The sequence below is a fragment of the Tyto alba genome, unplaced genomic scaffold, assembly GCF_018691265.1.
Source record: "Tyto alba isolate M040663 unplaced genomic scaffold, T.alba_DEE_v4.0 Super-Scaffold_19, whole genome shotgun sequence".
Lineage (NCBI taxonomy): Eukaryota > Metazoa > Chordata > Aves > Strigiformes > Tytonidae > Tyto > Tyto alba.
The window spans coordinates 12,892,148-12,905,754 of record NW_024881281.1 but is presented as its reverse complement, the minus strand read 5'-3'; the positions used below and the strand labels follow the sequence as shown (position 1 = coordinate 12,905,754).

General features: G+C 55.4%; 2 protein-coding genes across 4 annotated transcripts; one reads left to right on the top strand and one right to left on the bottom strand.

Moving 5' to 3' along the window:
- Positions 1–832: 832 nt before the first annotated feature.
- Positions 833–9,011, top strand: LOC104361863 (E3 ubiquitin-protein ligase TRIM39-like). 3 transcript variants are annotated; one of them, XM_033007174.2, is made up of 7 exons: positions 833–1,379; positions 2,045–2,140; positions 3,782–4,012; positions 4,147–4,169; positions 4,670–4,782; positions 5,111–5,523; positions 8,391–9,011. In XM_033007174.2, exons 1-7 carry the CDS (start codon positions 942–944, stop codon positions 8,415–8,417), a joined length of 1,341 nt encoding a protein of 446 aa, XP_032863065.1. In that variant the 5' UTR covers positions 833–941; the 3' UTR covers positions 8,418–9,011. The 3 variants fall into 3 exon arrangements, with proteins under 3 accessions (XP_032863065.1, XP_042647777.1, XP_032863064.1); XM_042791843.1 differs by lacking the exon at positions 8,391–9,011 and adding an exon at positions 6,614–6,706; XM_033007173.2 differs by lacking the exon at positions 8,391–9,011 and having other exon boundaries at positions 5,111–6,077.
- Positions 9,012–11,899: 2,888 nt separating this feature from the next.
- On the bottom strand, positions 11,900–13,182 carry LOC104361846 (C-C motif chemokine 4 homolog). The gene is made up of 3 exons (XM_009968051.3): positions 12,994–13,182; positions 12,506–12,620; positions 11,900–12,180 (listed from the first exon to the last, which is right to left on the bottom strand). Exons 1-3 carry the CDS (start codon positions 13,061–13,063, stop codon positions 12,093–12,095), a joined length of 273 nt encoding a protein of 90 aa, XP_009966353.2. The 5' UTR covers positions 13,064–13,182; the 3' UTR covers positions 11,900–12,092.
- Between the last annotated feature and the right edge of the window lie 425 nt (positions 13,183–13,607).

Below are 13,607 nucleotides of genomic sequence, written 5' to 3'. Positions count from 1 at the left end.
CAGGCAGGCTCCAAGCAGGGATTCGGGCAGGGATAAGGGCAGGGATCTGGGCAGGCTCCAAGCAGGGATTCAGGCAGGGATCCAGGCAGGGATAAGGGCAGGGATCCGGGCAGGCTCCAAGCAGGGATTCGGGCAGGGATCCGGGCAGGGATAAGGGCAGGGATCTGGGCCGGGATAAGGGCAGGGATCCAGGCAGGGATCGGAGCAGGGATCCGGGCAGGCTCCGGGCCCCGAGCCCTGCCCCGGTAGATACCCAAGCCTGTGGCTCCTGGCCGCGGGTGGGTGTCGCGGGGGAGGTTTTCGGCGGGGTCACCGCGCTCCCTCTGCAGCCCCGGGCTGAGCCGCTCGGCACCACCGCCGGGGCCGCCGTCGCCTCCTCCGCCATCCCGGTGCCCGGCGTCATCTACGGGCGCGGATTATTTCTGGCGCTTCCTGATTTGTCCCACTCTCCCGGCAGGGTTTTCCCTTTCGCTTGGCCCCGCCGGGGCCGGAGCGGCCCCAGCCCCGGCCGGCTCCTCCCCCCCCGGGGCCGGCGGCTGCTCCGGCCGCTGCGGGGGCCCCGCCGGTGCTGCCCGGTCCTGGGGTCCCGCAGCCGCTGAGCCTGCCTTGGCGGAGTGACTCCGGGAGGGACTCCGGGAGGGAGGGAGGAGTGACTCCGGGAGGGAGGGAGGAGTGACTCCGGGAGGGAAGGAGTGACTCCGGGAGGGAGGGAAGGACTCCGGGAGGGAGGGAAGGACTCCGGGAGGGAAGGAGGAGTGACTCCGGGAGGGAAGGAGTGACTCCGGGAGGGAAGGAGTGACTCCGGGAGGGAAGGAAGGAGTGACTCCGGGAGGGAGGGAAGGAGTGACTCCGGGAGGGAAGGAGTGACTCCAGGAGGGAAGGAGTGACTCCAGGAGGGAAGAAGGAGCACCCGGGGAGCCCGCCCGGCCGCGGAGCACACCATGGCCCTGGCCGGTGCCCTGGAGCGGCTGCAGGAGGAAGCCATTTGCCCCATCTGCCTGGAGTACATGAGCGAGCCCGTCAGCGTCGACTGCGGGCACAACTTCTGCCGGGGCTGCATCGCCAAGCACTGCCAGGAGAAAGGTCTCTGGGCCGACGGGCCCTTCTCCTGCCCGCAGTGCCGGGCCTCCTGCCACCGCAGCGGCTTCCGACCCAACCGGCAGCTGGCCAACATCGTGGAGAGCATCCGGCAGCTGGGGCTGAGCGGTGGTCAAGGGCCGGCGCCGGGGCCAGGGACCCCGCTCTGTGCCCAGCACGAAGAGCGCCTCAAGCTCTTCTGCGAGGAGGAAGAGGAGGCCATCTGCGTGGTGTGCCGGGAGTCGCTGCACCACCGCTCGCACACCGTCTACCCCATCGAGGAGGCGGCGCAGGTGTACAAGGTAGGGGAGGTCGGGGTGCTGGGGGTCCCCCTGTCTTGCCCTGATGCGCCCTGGGCAGACCAGCACCAGCGGGGTCGGCTGCCAGGACCCCCGCCGCCCCTCTCCCAACAGCCCTGCTGGGAAAGCAGAGGGGTGGGGGGCAGAGACAGCGGCACCCACCCAGCCGCTCTCGTTGAAGGGATGAGGCTGGACCCACTGGCTCCCAAACTGTGGAGGCACCCAGGCTCACCCCTGTCAGTCACAGACACAGCCTGGCTCCCTGCTCCTCTGAGACCCACCGGAGAAGCGGAGGGGGTGTCCTGCCCTGGGGACGTTTTGCCTCGGTGGAGGGGGGCACCCAAACCCCAAGTCCCAGCGACGCTCCCGGCAGCACGCCACCAGCCGCCCCACACCCCGGCATTGTGGGGGGGGCCGTCACTTTATTCTCCAAAACCTGAACAGTGAGAAAAATACGGGGAAAACAGGAGGAGCGTGGAGAGGGTTAATGCTGCGAGCAGAGTGAAGGGCACAGCTGCCGGGTCCGGGTGCCAGGGCTGGCACTGCCTGGCGCGGGGTCACCATCCCCGGTCCCCTGGCTGCCCGCTGGCACCGGCGGCCCCGGGGCTGAGCTGCCGCGCTTGGCCGCTGCTGCTGGGGCAAGCTGAGCTCATTTCTTCTCTTTCCAGGTCAAACTCCAGCAATCCCTGGAGCATCTTTCGAAGGAAGCGGAGGATGTGAAGAAGCGTGAGTCAGTGGAAAGGATGAAAACCCAGGAGTGCAAGGCAGGTGCCTGGCTTAATTCTGAAAGAATACGCTTCAGATGTATCAGCAGTTGTGATCTTAGCTAGAGCTGTGAATTTGGAATAGCCCTCAGGATGGGACGTGTCCCTGCGTCCTGCTGTTGTATGGAGGACTGGCGCTGGAAACCAGGCTCAGTGACTGTGTGCGGCTCAATAAAAAGATTAAAAAGCTTTGCAAAGAAATGCTTTGCAAAGAGCAGCACGCCAGCTCCACCAAATCCATGGCAGCTTACGTGCATATTAAACAAACACACACTGGATATTTGTTATGTGCCTTTTGTTTTACAAGGTGTGCCTGAGTTACAAGCCAGGCGTGAGCCATACATACTGCTTCACAGCAATAGCAACTGGAAATGTTTTCATTAAAAAAAAAGAAAAGCTGAATTACTGCACCTCTGCCTGACTCCAGGCGGTTCCTGGGGAGATATGACGCCAGCAAAACAGCTTCATTTCATGTCTGTCTGGGGTGGAAGCTGGAAAGTAAAAGTAACTGCAGAAAAGGAAACTGCTGGACCGAGTTACCCAGGCCTGAGCTGGAGTTGATGATTAATCAGCTTTGTCAGGGAAAACAGGTTACTCTGGACTCCTCTAGTTATTTGCTGAGCTCCCCTGCCTGCCCACCACAGCCTGGCCAGGTGGATGGCAGGTTTTTGGGGTGTCCCTGCGTGCCCTCTGTCCCCCTCAGGACTGGAATGGGGCTGGGGATGAAGGTTTTGAAAGAGCTGTGTCACTCTCCCCCCGCGGGCCTGAGTCAGGGCTCCGGGGCCATGGCTCAGCAGCCTCTGGCTTCCTCCCGGCCCGGCAGCTGGTTGCAATTTTTTAGTAAAAAAGAGAAAATGTCTCTTGCGAGTGGTTGGGGAGAAGTGTCTGTGACTGTTCTGGCTTATCAAGCCTTCATGACTCAGGTCCAAGAAATCACATGCTTGGACATAAATGCAGTTCAGTTTCCTTTTGCTTATCTTCTGCATTTTTGAGGTTTCACGGTCCTAGCTAACCACAGAGTGTTTTCCTGGTGCTTCAGGTTTTGAACAAAGTGCCAATTTTTAGGGCTCAGGCAAAAAGCCCTAAAGCATTGGCAGTCCCTGCCTGTTTTTTGCTGTAGTAAGAGCTCTCAGACACCTGGGGAGCCCTCCCTGGCTCCCCTTTTCCATACCTCCCCAGCCCCAGGGCTTCTTCCACCTCTTTCCTGTTGCTGTGGGTTTTCCCAAACACGGAGCATTTCCTCTGGGCTGTCTGAGCAGCGGATTAGTCTGAATCTAGCTGGAGGGATGAGTTGTACCATGTCTAATAAAAATGTACCCTGACACCTGATGACATCTTGCAGCCCAGCAGCCCCCCCAGGCCCCTCGAGACATCATTAAACATCTGAGGTCCAGTTGAGCAGAAATGCCTCGGGCAAAGTCCTACTGCTGGTAAACTGAGGATGTGTGTGAAGTGGGAACTCAGGCGAGGTGAAAGCACAGCAGTTAGCCTCTGGCTGTTTTCTTAAATAAATGCACTTATCAAAAGAATTCGATGGTTTCCCAGGGCCTGATGCTGGTGTGGGTGCCGGAGAATCCGGCTCTGTCTTGGCTGCCTGGCTGACGTTGCCTCACTCCACACTGTGTATCTTTTTATTGCAAGGAGACAGTGAGGAAAAAGCGGGAGAAGATTGTGAGCGAGTTTGGAAAGCTGCATCGGCTGCTGGCCGATGAGGAGAAGCTGTTGCTCCAGAAGCTGGAGGAGGAGGAGAAGCGGATTCTGCTGCTGATCAATGAAAACCTGGCCAGGCTGGTGGAGCAGAAGTCCTTGCTGGAGGAGCTGATCCTGGAGATAAAGGAGAAGACCCAGCAGCCGGCTGAGGGGCTGCTCAAGGTCAGGCTATGCCACCAGCCCCACTAGCTCAGCCCCGATGCCTTTGCCATGTGGGCAGGTGGCTGGGGCCAGGCTGGCTGGCGGGTGTGAGGCTCTGGAGCCCCACACCCAGAATGCCTTTTCTCTTCTTCTAGGACATGAAGAGTGTCCTGAGCAGGTAGGTACTTGTGCTCATTCCTCCTACCATCCTAGCTGCGTCCAGGCTCTAAGTGAGATGTTTGTGTCTGGTCCATGCCAACCAGCCCTTGTCCTCCCTGCCGGCGTCTGGTTTAGTCATCCCTGGGGCTGACAAAGGAGGGACTGAGACCAGCGGGGGCTGGAGAAGAGATTTTATCCTCTTTTTCCAGCGCCTGAGTCAAGATCTTGCCTGGCCTTGTGGTGTGTGAGGTGTGTCCCCTCCGAAGGGACGTGCTGCCTGGCTCACCTTGCTCCTTCCTTCCCAGGGACTGGCACTGCCATTCCCTGCATCCTTTAGCTCTGGTCCCATCAGGCTTGCTGATAAGCAAGTGGTTGTCCCTAGTGCTCTTCACAGCCAAATTCCTCAAGGGAGGAGATGGATCTGTGCAGCCAAGAGAAAGGCATTAAACCTGCCCCCAGCATGAGACTGGCTGTGCTGTGGGCTCTGGATGCAGCCCATGGGCGTTGCTCTCCTTGCAGGTGCGAGGAGGTAAAGTTCCAGTCCCCCAAGGCTGTGTCCGTGACCCTGAAGGAAAACTACAGCATCCCTGAGCGCTGCCTGGGCATGAGGGACATGCTGAAGAAGTTCAAAGGTAAAGGGCCTGCTTTTGTGCCAGCTCCTGGCACATTTTGGCTCTGGTGTCCCCCGCCTCCCCAATGAGCCACCCTCATTCTGTTCCTGCTCTGCAGCCAGATGCCAAATGTTTTGATGTGGTTTATAGTTAGCATGAGTTTATGTATTGTACTTCCCCGCTGCCAGGCAGCGCTGGGAGGTGTGTAAAATGACAGGCACAAGCAAATAAATGTAGGATGCAGGAAGAGCAGGAAGAGCCCGGCATCTGAGTTGCAGGCACCCACTTGTGTCTGCACGTGCAGACCCCTGAAGCCCCTGTCTGTCCTTCCACCCTTCTCTCTCTCCAGTGGATGTGACTCTGGACCCCGAGACAGCGCACCCTGAGCTCACCCTGTCCGAGGACCGCAAGAGTGTGCGGCGTGGGAGCAAGAAGCTGCTTCTGTCCCTCTTCGACAGCCCCAAGAGGTTCAACACCGCTCCGGTGGTGCTGGGGAGTCAGGTCTTCTTCTCAGGACGCTGCTACTGGGAGGTGCAGGTGGGAGACAAGCCCGAGTGGGGCCTGGGGCTGTGCCAGGAGTCTGCCAGCCGGAAAGGCAACGTCCTCTTCTCCCCAAACAACGGCTACTGGGTGCTGCGGCTGCAAAACGGGGGCAACTACGAGGCTCTCACCTCACCCATCTCCCCGCTGTCCCTGAGCGTGAGACCCCGGCGCATCGGGATGTTCCTGGACTATGAGGCAGGAGAAATCTCTTTTTACAATGTGAGTGACCGCTCCCACATTTACACCTTCACTGACAAGTTTTCAGGGAACCTCCGGCCTCTCTTTTTCCTGGGTGCCTTTTTGGGGGGCAGAAATGCAGAGCCCTTGGTGATCTCCTGGGTCAGGGACACGCAGGGGACTGGGTGCATCGTCCTGTGACAGTAGCTGCCCTGTCTTCTCGTTAGCTGGCAGAGCTGAGAGCCTGACCAGCTCCTCTCGTGAGCAGGAGTGTGATGATGGGGCAGCACTGGGGAAATACCTGTGTGCCTTGGTGAGCATCATGGCAGGGTCCCTGGATGCTCCTGGCTGCTGGGGGTAACCCGCCGGGTGTGACACCCACCATGTGCCGTGCCTGTGCTGGGAAGGGCACTTTGCAGCAGGGATGTGCCATAACCCTCTGTGCTGCCGAGGGGGACAGGGGATCCCACGGACCTCCACTGCCCTGCCACTCATCTCATGGGCTGCTGGATAAGGGTACGCACCCAGCCTGCTGTGTAGTGCTGATTTTGGTGTGAAATGTACTGGAACAAGGCAATAAAGGGTTGATCTGGGGAGCCTTGTGTGGTTAGCAGTGTGTTTTTGTGGTGCGTCCATCCCTGCTCGTTAGCCCCAGCTAATGCGCAACATCTCGAAGGGCAAAGGGTGCTGCTTTGGTCCTCTCCAGCCCAGAGGGGGTCCTTGGGAGATCCCACCGTGGCAGCAGTGGGACACCACAGCAAGCCAGGCACCCGCCAGGCAGGGATTTGTTAGTGGCAGCTGCCTGTGTAGTTGCTTAAGCCTCATGTTGCTGGGGCCCATGGTGAGGGTGAGGGGACTTCTGTATGGGTGTGGGTGGTCCCTGGGCTGCTCTCTCTCATCCCCTGGTGAGGACATCACCTCCTGGTCTGGTAGCTCCAGCCCCTTCCCTTCCCCTCACAAGCCCCCTAGGTGGGAAATCTCCAAGCACGAGCAGAAGTGTGTTGCCCACCCCAGGATGGGGGCACTTTGGGGGCTGCAAAACCCAGTGAAAGAAAAATAACCCAGCCTCTGCTGGTGTCTCCAAAGGTCACTTCTGGTCTCTCAATTCCTTGTGACATCCCTTCTCCTCCAGGCTGTATTGCTGCCCCAGCCTCTTGCCTCAAGCAACCTACCACCATGGTGCTAGACGAAAAGCTCTCTGGTCCTTGAGCTCAGCTGTGGCATCAGCCAGTTCTACTCATCTAAACCAAAGTGCCTGTGGTCCTCAGGACCAGGAGGCAGGAGACACAGTCCTGGGGGCAGACGGGGTGGAGGCGATGCCTGCAGCCATGGACTGCCAACTGGAGAGGCTGCGGACCATGCCCTTCAGATAAAAATAATGAAACTTCTTAATTTAAAGACAGATTAAATTAAAGTAAAATGAGATTTGATAAAACACAGTCTTAAATGCTGGGCACAATTTCTCTGGGGGTGTCCTGGATGGTGCTTTAGGAGTCTCATGGTGAAAAATTATGCTGGACCTGAGATAGCAGTTCCTCTCGGCTGAGTTTTATTGCATTTTGGGGCGTTCCACTGTCCTCTCTTACAGGGAGAGTTTATGGAGCCTGAGACGATAAGAAAGGACGTGAACTTTGAGGTCTTAACAGAAGGCTGGAAACAGAAGCAGCTGTGGGGCTGGGAGTGGTGAGGACAGCCAGGGAAACCTGTTGTGCAGGCTGACAGTTGGAAAGGGACCAGGGTAAATGTCACTGAACCAAGGGTGGGAGGAGGTGGTGGGATGGAAACTGTCCAAAAAGCAAGAGTAACTTGACCGTGGCAAGGTAACAGATGAGTGGCACTTGCTGCGGTGCCGGAGGGATGAAGAGTGTTTCCAGAAGAGGTGGGAGGAAGTGCAACAGTTCGGAGATCTTGCAAACAGGGGGAAGAAATTAATGAATAGAAAGGGTGTGAACTCACCCTGATGTGGCATCCAAAGTGTTCCTAGAAATCATGAATCTGCCCCTCCCAAGAAGAGAGTGAAGGTTGAAGGCATGAGATAGCTCTGAATATGCTATAAAATTTTCCATGTGGTGGACTCTTCGCGTCACCTGCGACTGTGAAGCTGCCCGGAGATGCCCAGACTGGTTGGCAGTGGGCAGCTGGAGAAAATCCAGGAGCACTGGGACCTGGCTTTTAGAATTCCCTGCTGACTTAAAGCTAAAGCTGTTCCTAAAGCTTTTTGCAAGCAAGTTTTCTGTTTAAGTCACGACAAGTTGAACTTGCCCCCGCCCTCGGTGGCAATGCATTCATGGCCTGGCTCTGGCCTCCGTTGCAGATCCTGCCCAGCAAAGGGCCAGGTCCTGCCCAGACCACCTGCCTCAGCCCCGAGGGATGGCTGCACGGCACAGCGTGGTCCAACCCGAGCATGTGGGGCTCCCCACAACTGCTCCTGCTCCCCAGAGCCAAGCAAGCTGGGGACTCTCACACGGTGGCATGAAGTTATTTATTACCAAGCGGGTTGACCTGTCTGTGCCACAGTCACACCATTTCCATTTGTTTTCCTTCTTCTGAAGGAAGATGGGCATATAGATAAATTTTGCAAGGACGTTGTGAGTCGAGACAGTCTCTTGCTGTGGTGGGTCCCAGGACTGATCTGCTCAGGGTGTCTGGTTTTACTGAAGGCAGTAATCGCTCGGGATACCATGTCTAGCAGAACAGCCATGGGTTGGGGTTGGGTGATCAGGGAGGTGTTTTTCTGAGCACTCAGTAGATTAATGTCACATTTTTAAGCTTTGGCTCCTGGGGCAGTTTGGTCACCCAGAGGCACTGACAGTGTCCCCTGTTAAGATTCTCCACAGCAAAATTTACAGACATGCAGATTTAGAAATGTGCTTTCTTAACAAATGTTAACATCTTTATTTCTCTTCTAGTACAATGGAAAATGCTTCATCATCTGAGTGGGATGTGAGTAGTCGTCCGAGTCTTTCTAAGAACTGACCAGAAATGTTCTTTTGGGTCTTCATCACCACTTCTGCCTTCTGTTGGACATTACAGGGAAGGTGATACCCAGGCACCATTGCTGTCTTTCTCAGCCCTGGAAGTCTGGGATATATTGCTGCTTTAGGAAAATATTACTTTTGTGTGCAACCTGCAATACTGTCCACTTTTACATGCCTTTTTTGGATGCTGGCCACCCAGAAGAGACATGCTCCCCATCTTGGTGACTCTGGGAAGAGCTGTTTTGGATGGAGGACTGGGCCTCGCCTCCCTGCAGCGAGGCAGGGCCTTGATCCCTGGCATGGCAAGGAAGGCACAGAGCTGGCACTTCTGAGTGCACAGGCATTTTGCCTTCGGGGTTTCTAAAAAAGTGGAGGTATAAAAGCTGTCAGCCCATGAACCTTGATCGCCATCAATCTGTATCTCCACCAGCACAGCTCAGCTTCTCCTTCTGTACAATTCCAGACTCCAACCCCCAACTCCCCTGACTGTCCTTATACCTCAAAATGCCTATGGACACAACAAATATATAAAGATGTGCATGTGTATTATAATAATGATCTTTTTCTTATCATAGTAACGATTTATTTTTTGTTCACATCCAGGCTTTCCCAGGGTTTTAATTTAAAATATTTACTTTTATACATTGCGCAAAATACTCAGTAAGTACCACACTCTAGTTTCAGGATGAGTCTCTCTTTTAGTAGTTTACAAATTCTGAAACCCTGGACACCATTGCTCTTGTCTTGGTCTGAATCCAGAGGAAATCTCCTGTCAGCCACCCTCCTCTCGTGTTCCAGCTCGCCTTTCTCTTCATCTGCTGCCTTGGGCTTAGTGCCCTCTGCTTCTTGCATTCACCTGCCCCATTTCCAGTGGGTGCTCCCTGAGCACCCTGTGAGGATGTTTCTGGGAGGGATGAGCATCACGATTAGCTCATGACACCCGTCTATGAGCACCAGCACACCCCGGGGCTCCTCCAAGGGCTGCACGCTGTGAGGTTTTTCTTCCATCACTCAGCTCTAGCAGCAAGGTCAGCCTTATATAGCTGCATCAATGCGTACGGCAAATATATTCCCTGCTCTGGGCAGGGTAATCCCCAGGTGCAGATTTAAGCTAATGGCAACATGGGTACTGCAGCCCCTGCCTGTCCCTGCTCTGGCCCACCTTCCTGCACTCCTCCTCTTCCTCTTTTGCAAAATGTGGTGGCTCTGAAGATCACCAGGGATGCCTTTGCCATGTGCACGCTGCTGTTTGCAGACCTTGGAGGCAGCTTCCAGCTTGCTGAAAGCTGCTGGCTGCCTTTGTCTTGCTCCTGCAGGCTTCATTCACACCTCTGAGCCTGGGGGTGTGGATTCACAAGCGGGCTGTGTTCCTCGCATGCACTTTGAGGGCTCCTCTGAGCTGTCACACGTAGGTGGGTGTAAGATTAAGAAAGACATGAGCAATTCAGGACTCCCTCCAAGAAGTGGTGAGGAGTTAGCTGAGGTTCCCAGGAGAGGTGTCTGCTGTGGGTGGCTTGAATGTGACCCGGGTGGTTAAGGATGTTGGCACAGGGAGTTGTTTGCAACAGGCTCAAAGAGTGCATGGGTTGGATGGTGCTCCCTGGATGACCCTGCACTTTGTGTCCTTCGACAAGAAACCCCAAGGCTGTGGGACTGCTCCCAGTGCCACAGGGACAGATGGGGCTTGGGTCCGAGAGGGACTGTGGAGGCTCAAGACATTTTGGGATGACCCTGTTGCAGGTCTCGCCCCTCATGTTCCCTGCTCCTGCTGTTCCCTCAAGCACGGGCAGCTCTGGGCACCCAACTTTGTGCCAGTCTTAGTCCTCAGGGTGAAGCTACCAGGCTCCAGCACCCAGATACGGGGCTAGCTGGTACCCAACAGCCAAGGTGTCCTCCCCTCCAGCGTGGCCATGAGGAGCCCTGCTCCCGGTGCTGGCCCCAGGGCCTGGGGGGGCCAGGGCTGTGACCAAAGCCACTGCCCTCACCTGCGGGAGCAGCTCCTTGTCACCAGGGCACAAATTCCTTCACGGTGATGGCCACCCAAGCCTCCCAGCCGTGGGCTCCCTCCCAGCAGCATCTCGGGGTCCTGCTCACTGGCTCAGGTCTCCCTTTCACCCCCCTCCTCCCCAGATGCTATTTTAAGCTGGATGCAGTCAGCGCTGTAGCGAGATGACTGAGGGAGTGCATGCTGTCTGTGGGCTGAGGAACTGGTGGCTGCTGTTCCTGAAGTGATGAGGCCTCTGACATAACCGACATGCTTCTTCCTCCCCCGAACACACCCACGTCCCCCTGGTCCCTTCCAGCCCCACCTGAGGCTCCCCTCACCGCACGGCTCCCACCAAGCGCCTGCCCTGTGTCTGCTTGTCTTCATCACTCCCCAGGAGCCCCCCCCCCCCTCTGCTCCCCTCTGTCTCACTGATGTTCATGTTTGTCCTCCCAAATTCAGTATGTAGACACTGTGGGGTGAGCTGAGTGCAGGCAGGTCTCCGACCTGAGCCTTCTTCGTCGGGCTGCCCTATAGTCACCCGAGGTCCAGGCAGGAGGAACCCAAACCCTTGTTGTTCATCCAACAGCGCGTGTCCAGAGCTGATCAGAGCAACCTAAAAGCCACCAATGGTGTTGTCTCCATCACTTTCAGCTCCAGTGGGAGATCAGCCCCAGGGCTGCAGTGGAGATACCTCTTTGTGGGGCAGATCCTGCCCTGGGGCTGGGGTCTGGCTGGGCGACTGCAGGGGTACACTGCATTCTCTGGACAGGCATCTCCAGAGATGGGCAGGTTTTGGAGGCACAGAGAAAAAGCACCTTTTCTTATAAGAGGGACACATCTGCTAAGTCTCACGTCCCAGATAAATGAGACTTTAAGGAAATAATTCTAAAGATCTTGTAGTGAAACATATTTTTTCCATCCTCAGCTCTGGGAATAGCTGATCCATTTTAGCTGCAGCTCTCAGAAAACCTTCCCTGAAACAGCCAGCATGTTAAACTGCAACCCCTAAAGCTAACATTGTAATGGACTGTAATAGGGCCAGCGATGGAATTTAACTAGCTGCCATAATGAGTAGTGATTAAATACCTTATAGGAAGAGTGAGCCAAGCTACCTGAACGTAATCTATGCCCTTCTCACACCTCCTCCTTCATGTTTTTTCTCTTTTTATTTTTCAAAACAGGACATTCAGATATGGAAAGCTTGTGGGGATTTTGGCAGCATAGAAAAGGGAATAAAGAACATGTTGCCACTATTATAATTTCGGATATTTTCATCGCAAATAATTGTAATAGAGGCAAAGACAGAAAGTTCTTACAAAAATATTTATTTCTCAAAATTTGAATTAAATATTACATCAAAAATACAGTTAATTAAATACAGAAAGTATAACCTGAGCATGAGTCTTCATTTAAAAAAAATATATCTATTAAATAATATTCTTATTTGTTTGGAGTGAAGTTATTGCACCTGATCCCTCCCCTATAAAAAATTAAATAGTGAACCACTGAAGTCAGGTTCTGGAACATTTTCAATTTCTCAGCTAGCTTTAAATGACGTTGAAGCATTTCTGACAGCCCGCAGCCAGATGTGGCTCGCTGGTCCCGGCAGCCCGGGGACGCAGGGTGGCAGGGTCTCTCCTGGGACCTCAGTCCAGCTCCAGCTCGTTCACATACTGCTGGACCCAGTCCTGCTCAGGGTTGGCGCAGACTTCGCGGCCCTTCTTCGTGACAAACCTGGGGGGCACATAGAGGTAAGTTTTTGGAGAGCGCTGCGTGGAGAGGAGCCCTGCCCCAAACCCAACACCTCCTGAGGATCAGCAGAATTTGGGCAGGCAGCATCATGCCATGCCCGTCCTATCGAGCAGCCACCAGTTAGTTTGCAAAATGGTGGAGCAGGACTGGTGAGAGCCCCCTGTGTCCATGGAGCACCACCTTGCACCTCTTGTCCCCCCATCCCTCCCCCTCTCGGGGGTCAGCCTCCATCCCCTGTCTTTTGAAGAGGGGTCTTTCCCTCTCTGGATCCTCAGCCCAAACAGAAATCCTGGAGGAGAGGACTTACACGACGGCCGGCTGGGAGCACTGGCTGTTGGTCTCGTAGTACTCCACCACGAAGCTGCGGGGCAGCTGCCGGGAGGTGTAGGTGAAGCAGCAGGAGGTTGGTGGGTCAGAGCCAACTGTGAAGGGCAAAGATGGTTGTCAGCTGTGGCAGGGGATGGGGAGCAGGGGCAGGGAGCTGGGACTGCAGACCCCGGGGTCTGGGCAGCGGGGAGGATGTGGAGGAACAGAAAAGACAAGGTCTGTTTTCTTTTTCCTTCAATTCTTTCTCTTTTGGGTTCACCCCGAGCTGGCAGTGAGACAGCCCATGCTGTGCTTTGAGGTATGGCTTTCTCATGGCAGGAGAGCCCCAACAGCCCTGGAGCATCTGCCAGAGGGTGATCTGACATGGGAAGGGTCCCAGGGGTGGAAGAGCTGGCAGAAGGGACTCTGTATCAGCAGGGACATCTCTCTTGTCCCCATTTAGAGAGAAGGGAGAGAATCTGGACTTACTCGGTGCAGCGGAGGTCTGGTAGCAGAAGGTGGCAATGAGAATGGCGAGGGCAGCCATGGAGATCTTCATGTCAGCTGAGAAGTGGTGGCTGGAGCTGAAGCAGGCAAGTGGAGCTTGAAAGCTTCTTTTCTGTCTGATGCTGAGACAGTGGGTAGCTCCTCAATTTATGGGGTGAGGAGTTCCATGCAGCAGCTTGCGTAGGCATGGTGGAATTTCCCCCAGAGGAGAGACCGTTCGTGGTGCAGTTTCGTGGTGGAACAGAGCAGCAGCCCCAGCCCCGGAAGGGAGAAGCTCCCCCCTCGATTCAGTGACTCCCCAGAGACACAGGATATGAAACAATCACCATTGCTATTTCTGCTTCTTTCATGCATGTCCCTCAGTAAGAACTTCCCCTGTGGAGGTTCCTGCATTTGTCAACAGGCCCCTATTACCCAACTTGCCCAAGAAAATCCAGCGTTCCAAGAGCTGTGCAGATGGGCTGAGGAGCATAAATGGGATGAGGCTGGTTAGGGAAAAAGGGTCTGACGTCTCCTCTACCATGGACTGTTTTCTTCCCACATCTGTACAGCCCATGTTGCCCCAGTAGCAGACGATGGGAGCCATCACCAGTGGG

Bases quoted from the DNA above. Each gene is read 5' to 3' on its own strand.
- LOC104361846 (XM_009968051.3), bottom strand. From the start codon at position 13,063: ATGAAGATCTCCATGGCTGCCCTCGCCATTCTCATTGCCACCTTCTGC. The intron at 12,621-12,993 runs GTAAGTCCAGAT...TGCCCTTCACAG, and splicing joins CCAGACCTCCGCTGCACCGA to TTGGCTCTGACCCACCAACC. The intron at 12,181-12,505 runs GTAAGTCCTCTC...TGTGCCCCCCAG, and splicing joins TGCTCCCAGCCGGCCGTCGT to GTTTGTCACGAAGAAGGGCC.
- LOC104361863 (XM_033007173.2), top strand. From the start codon at position 942: ATGGCCCTGGCCGGTGCCCTGGAGCGGCTGCAGGAGGAAGCCATTTGC. The intron at 2,141-3,781 runs GCAGGTGCCTGG...TTTTATTGCAAG, and splicing joins TGAAAACCCAGGAGTGCAAG to GAGACAGTGAGGAAAAAGCG. The intron at 4,170-4,669 runs GTAGGTACTTGT...CTCTCCTTGCAG, and splicing joins ATGAAGAGTGTCCTGAGCAG to GTGCGAGGAGGTAAAGTTCC.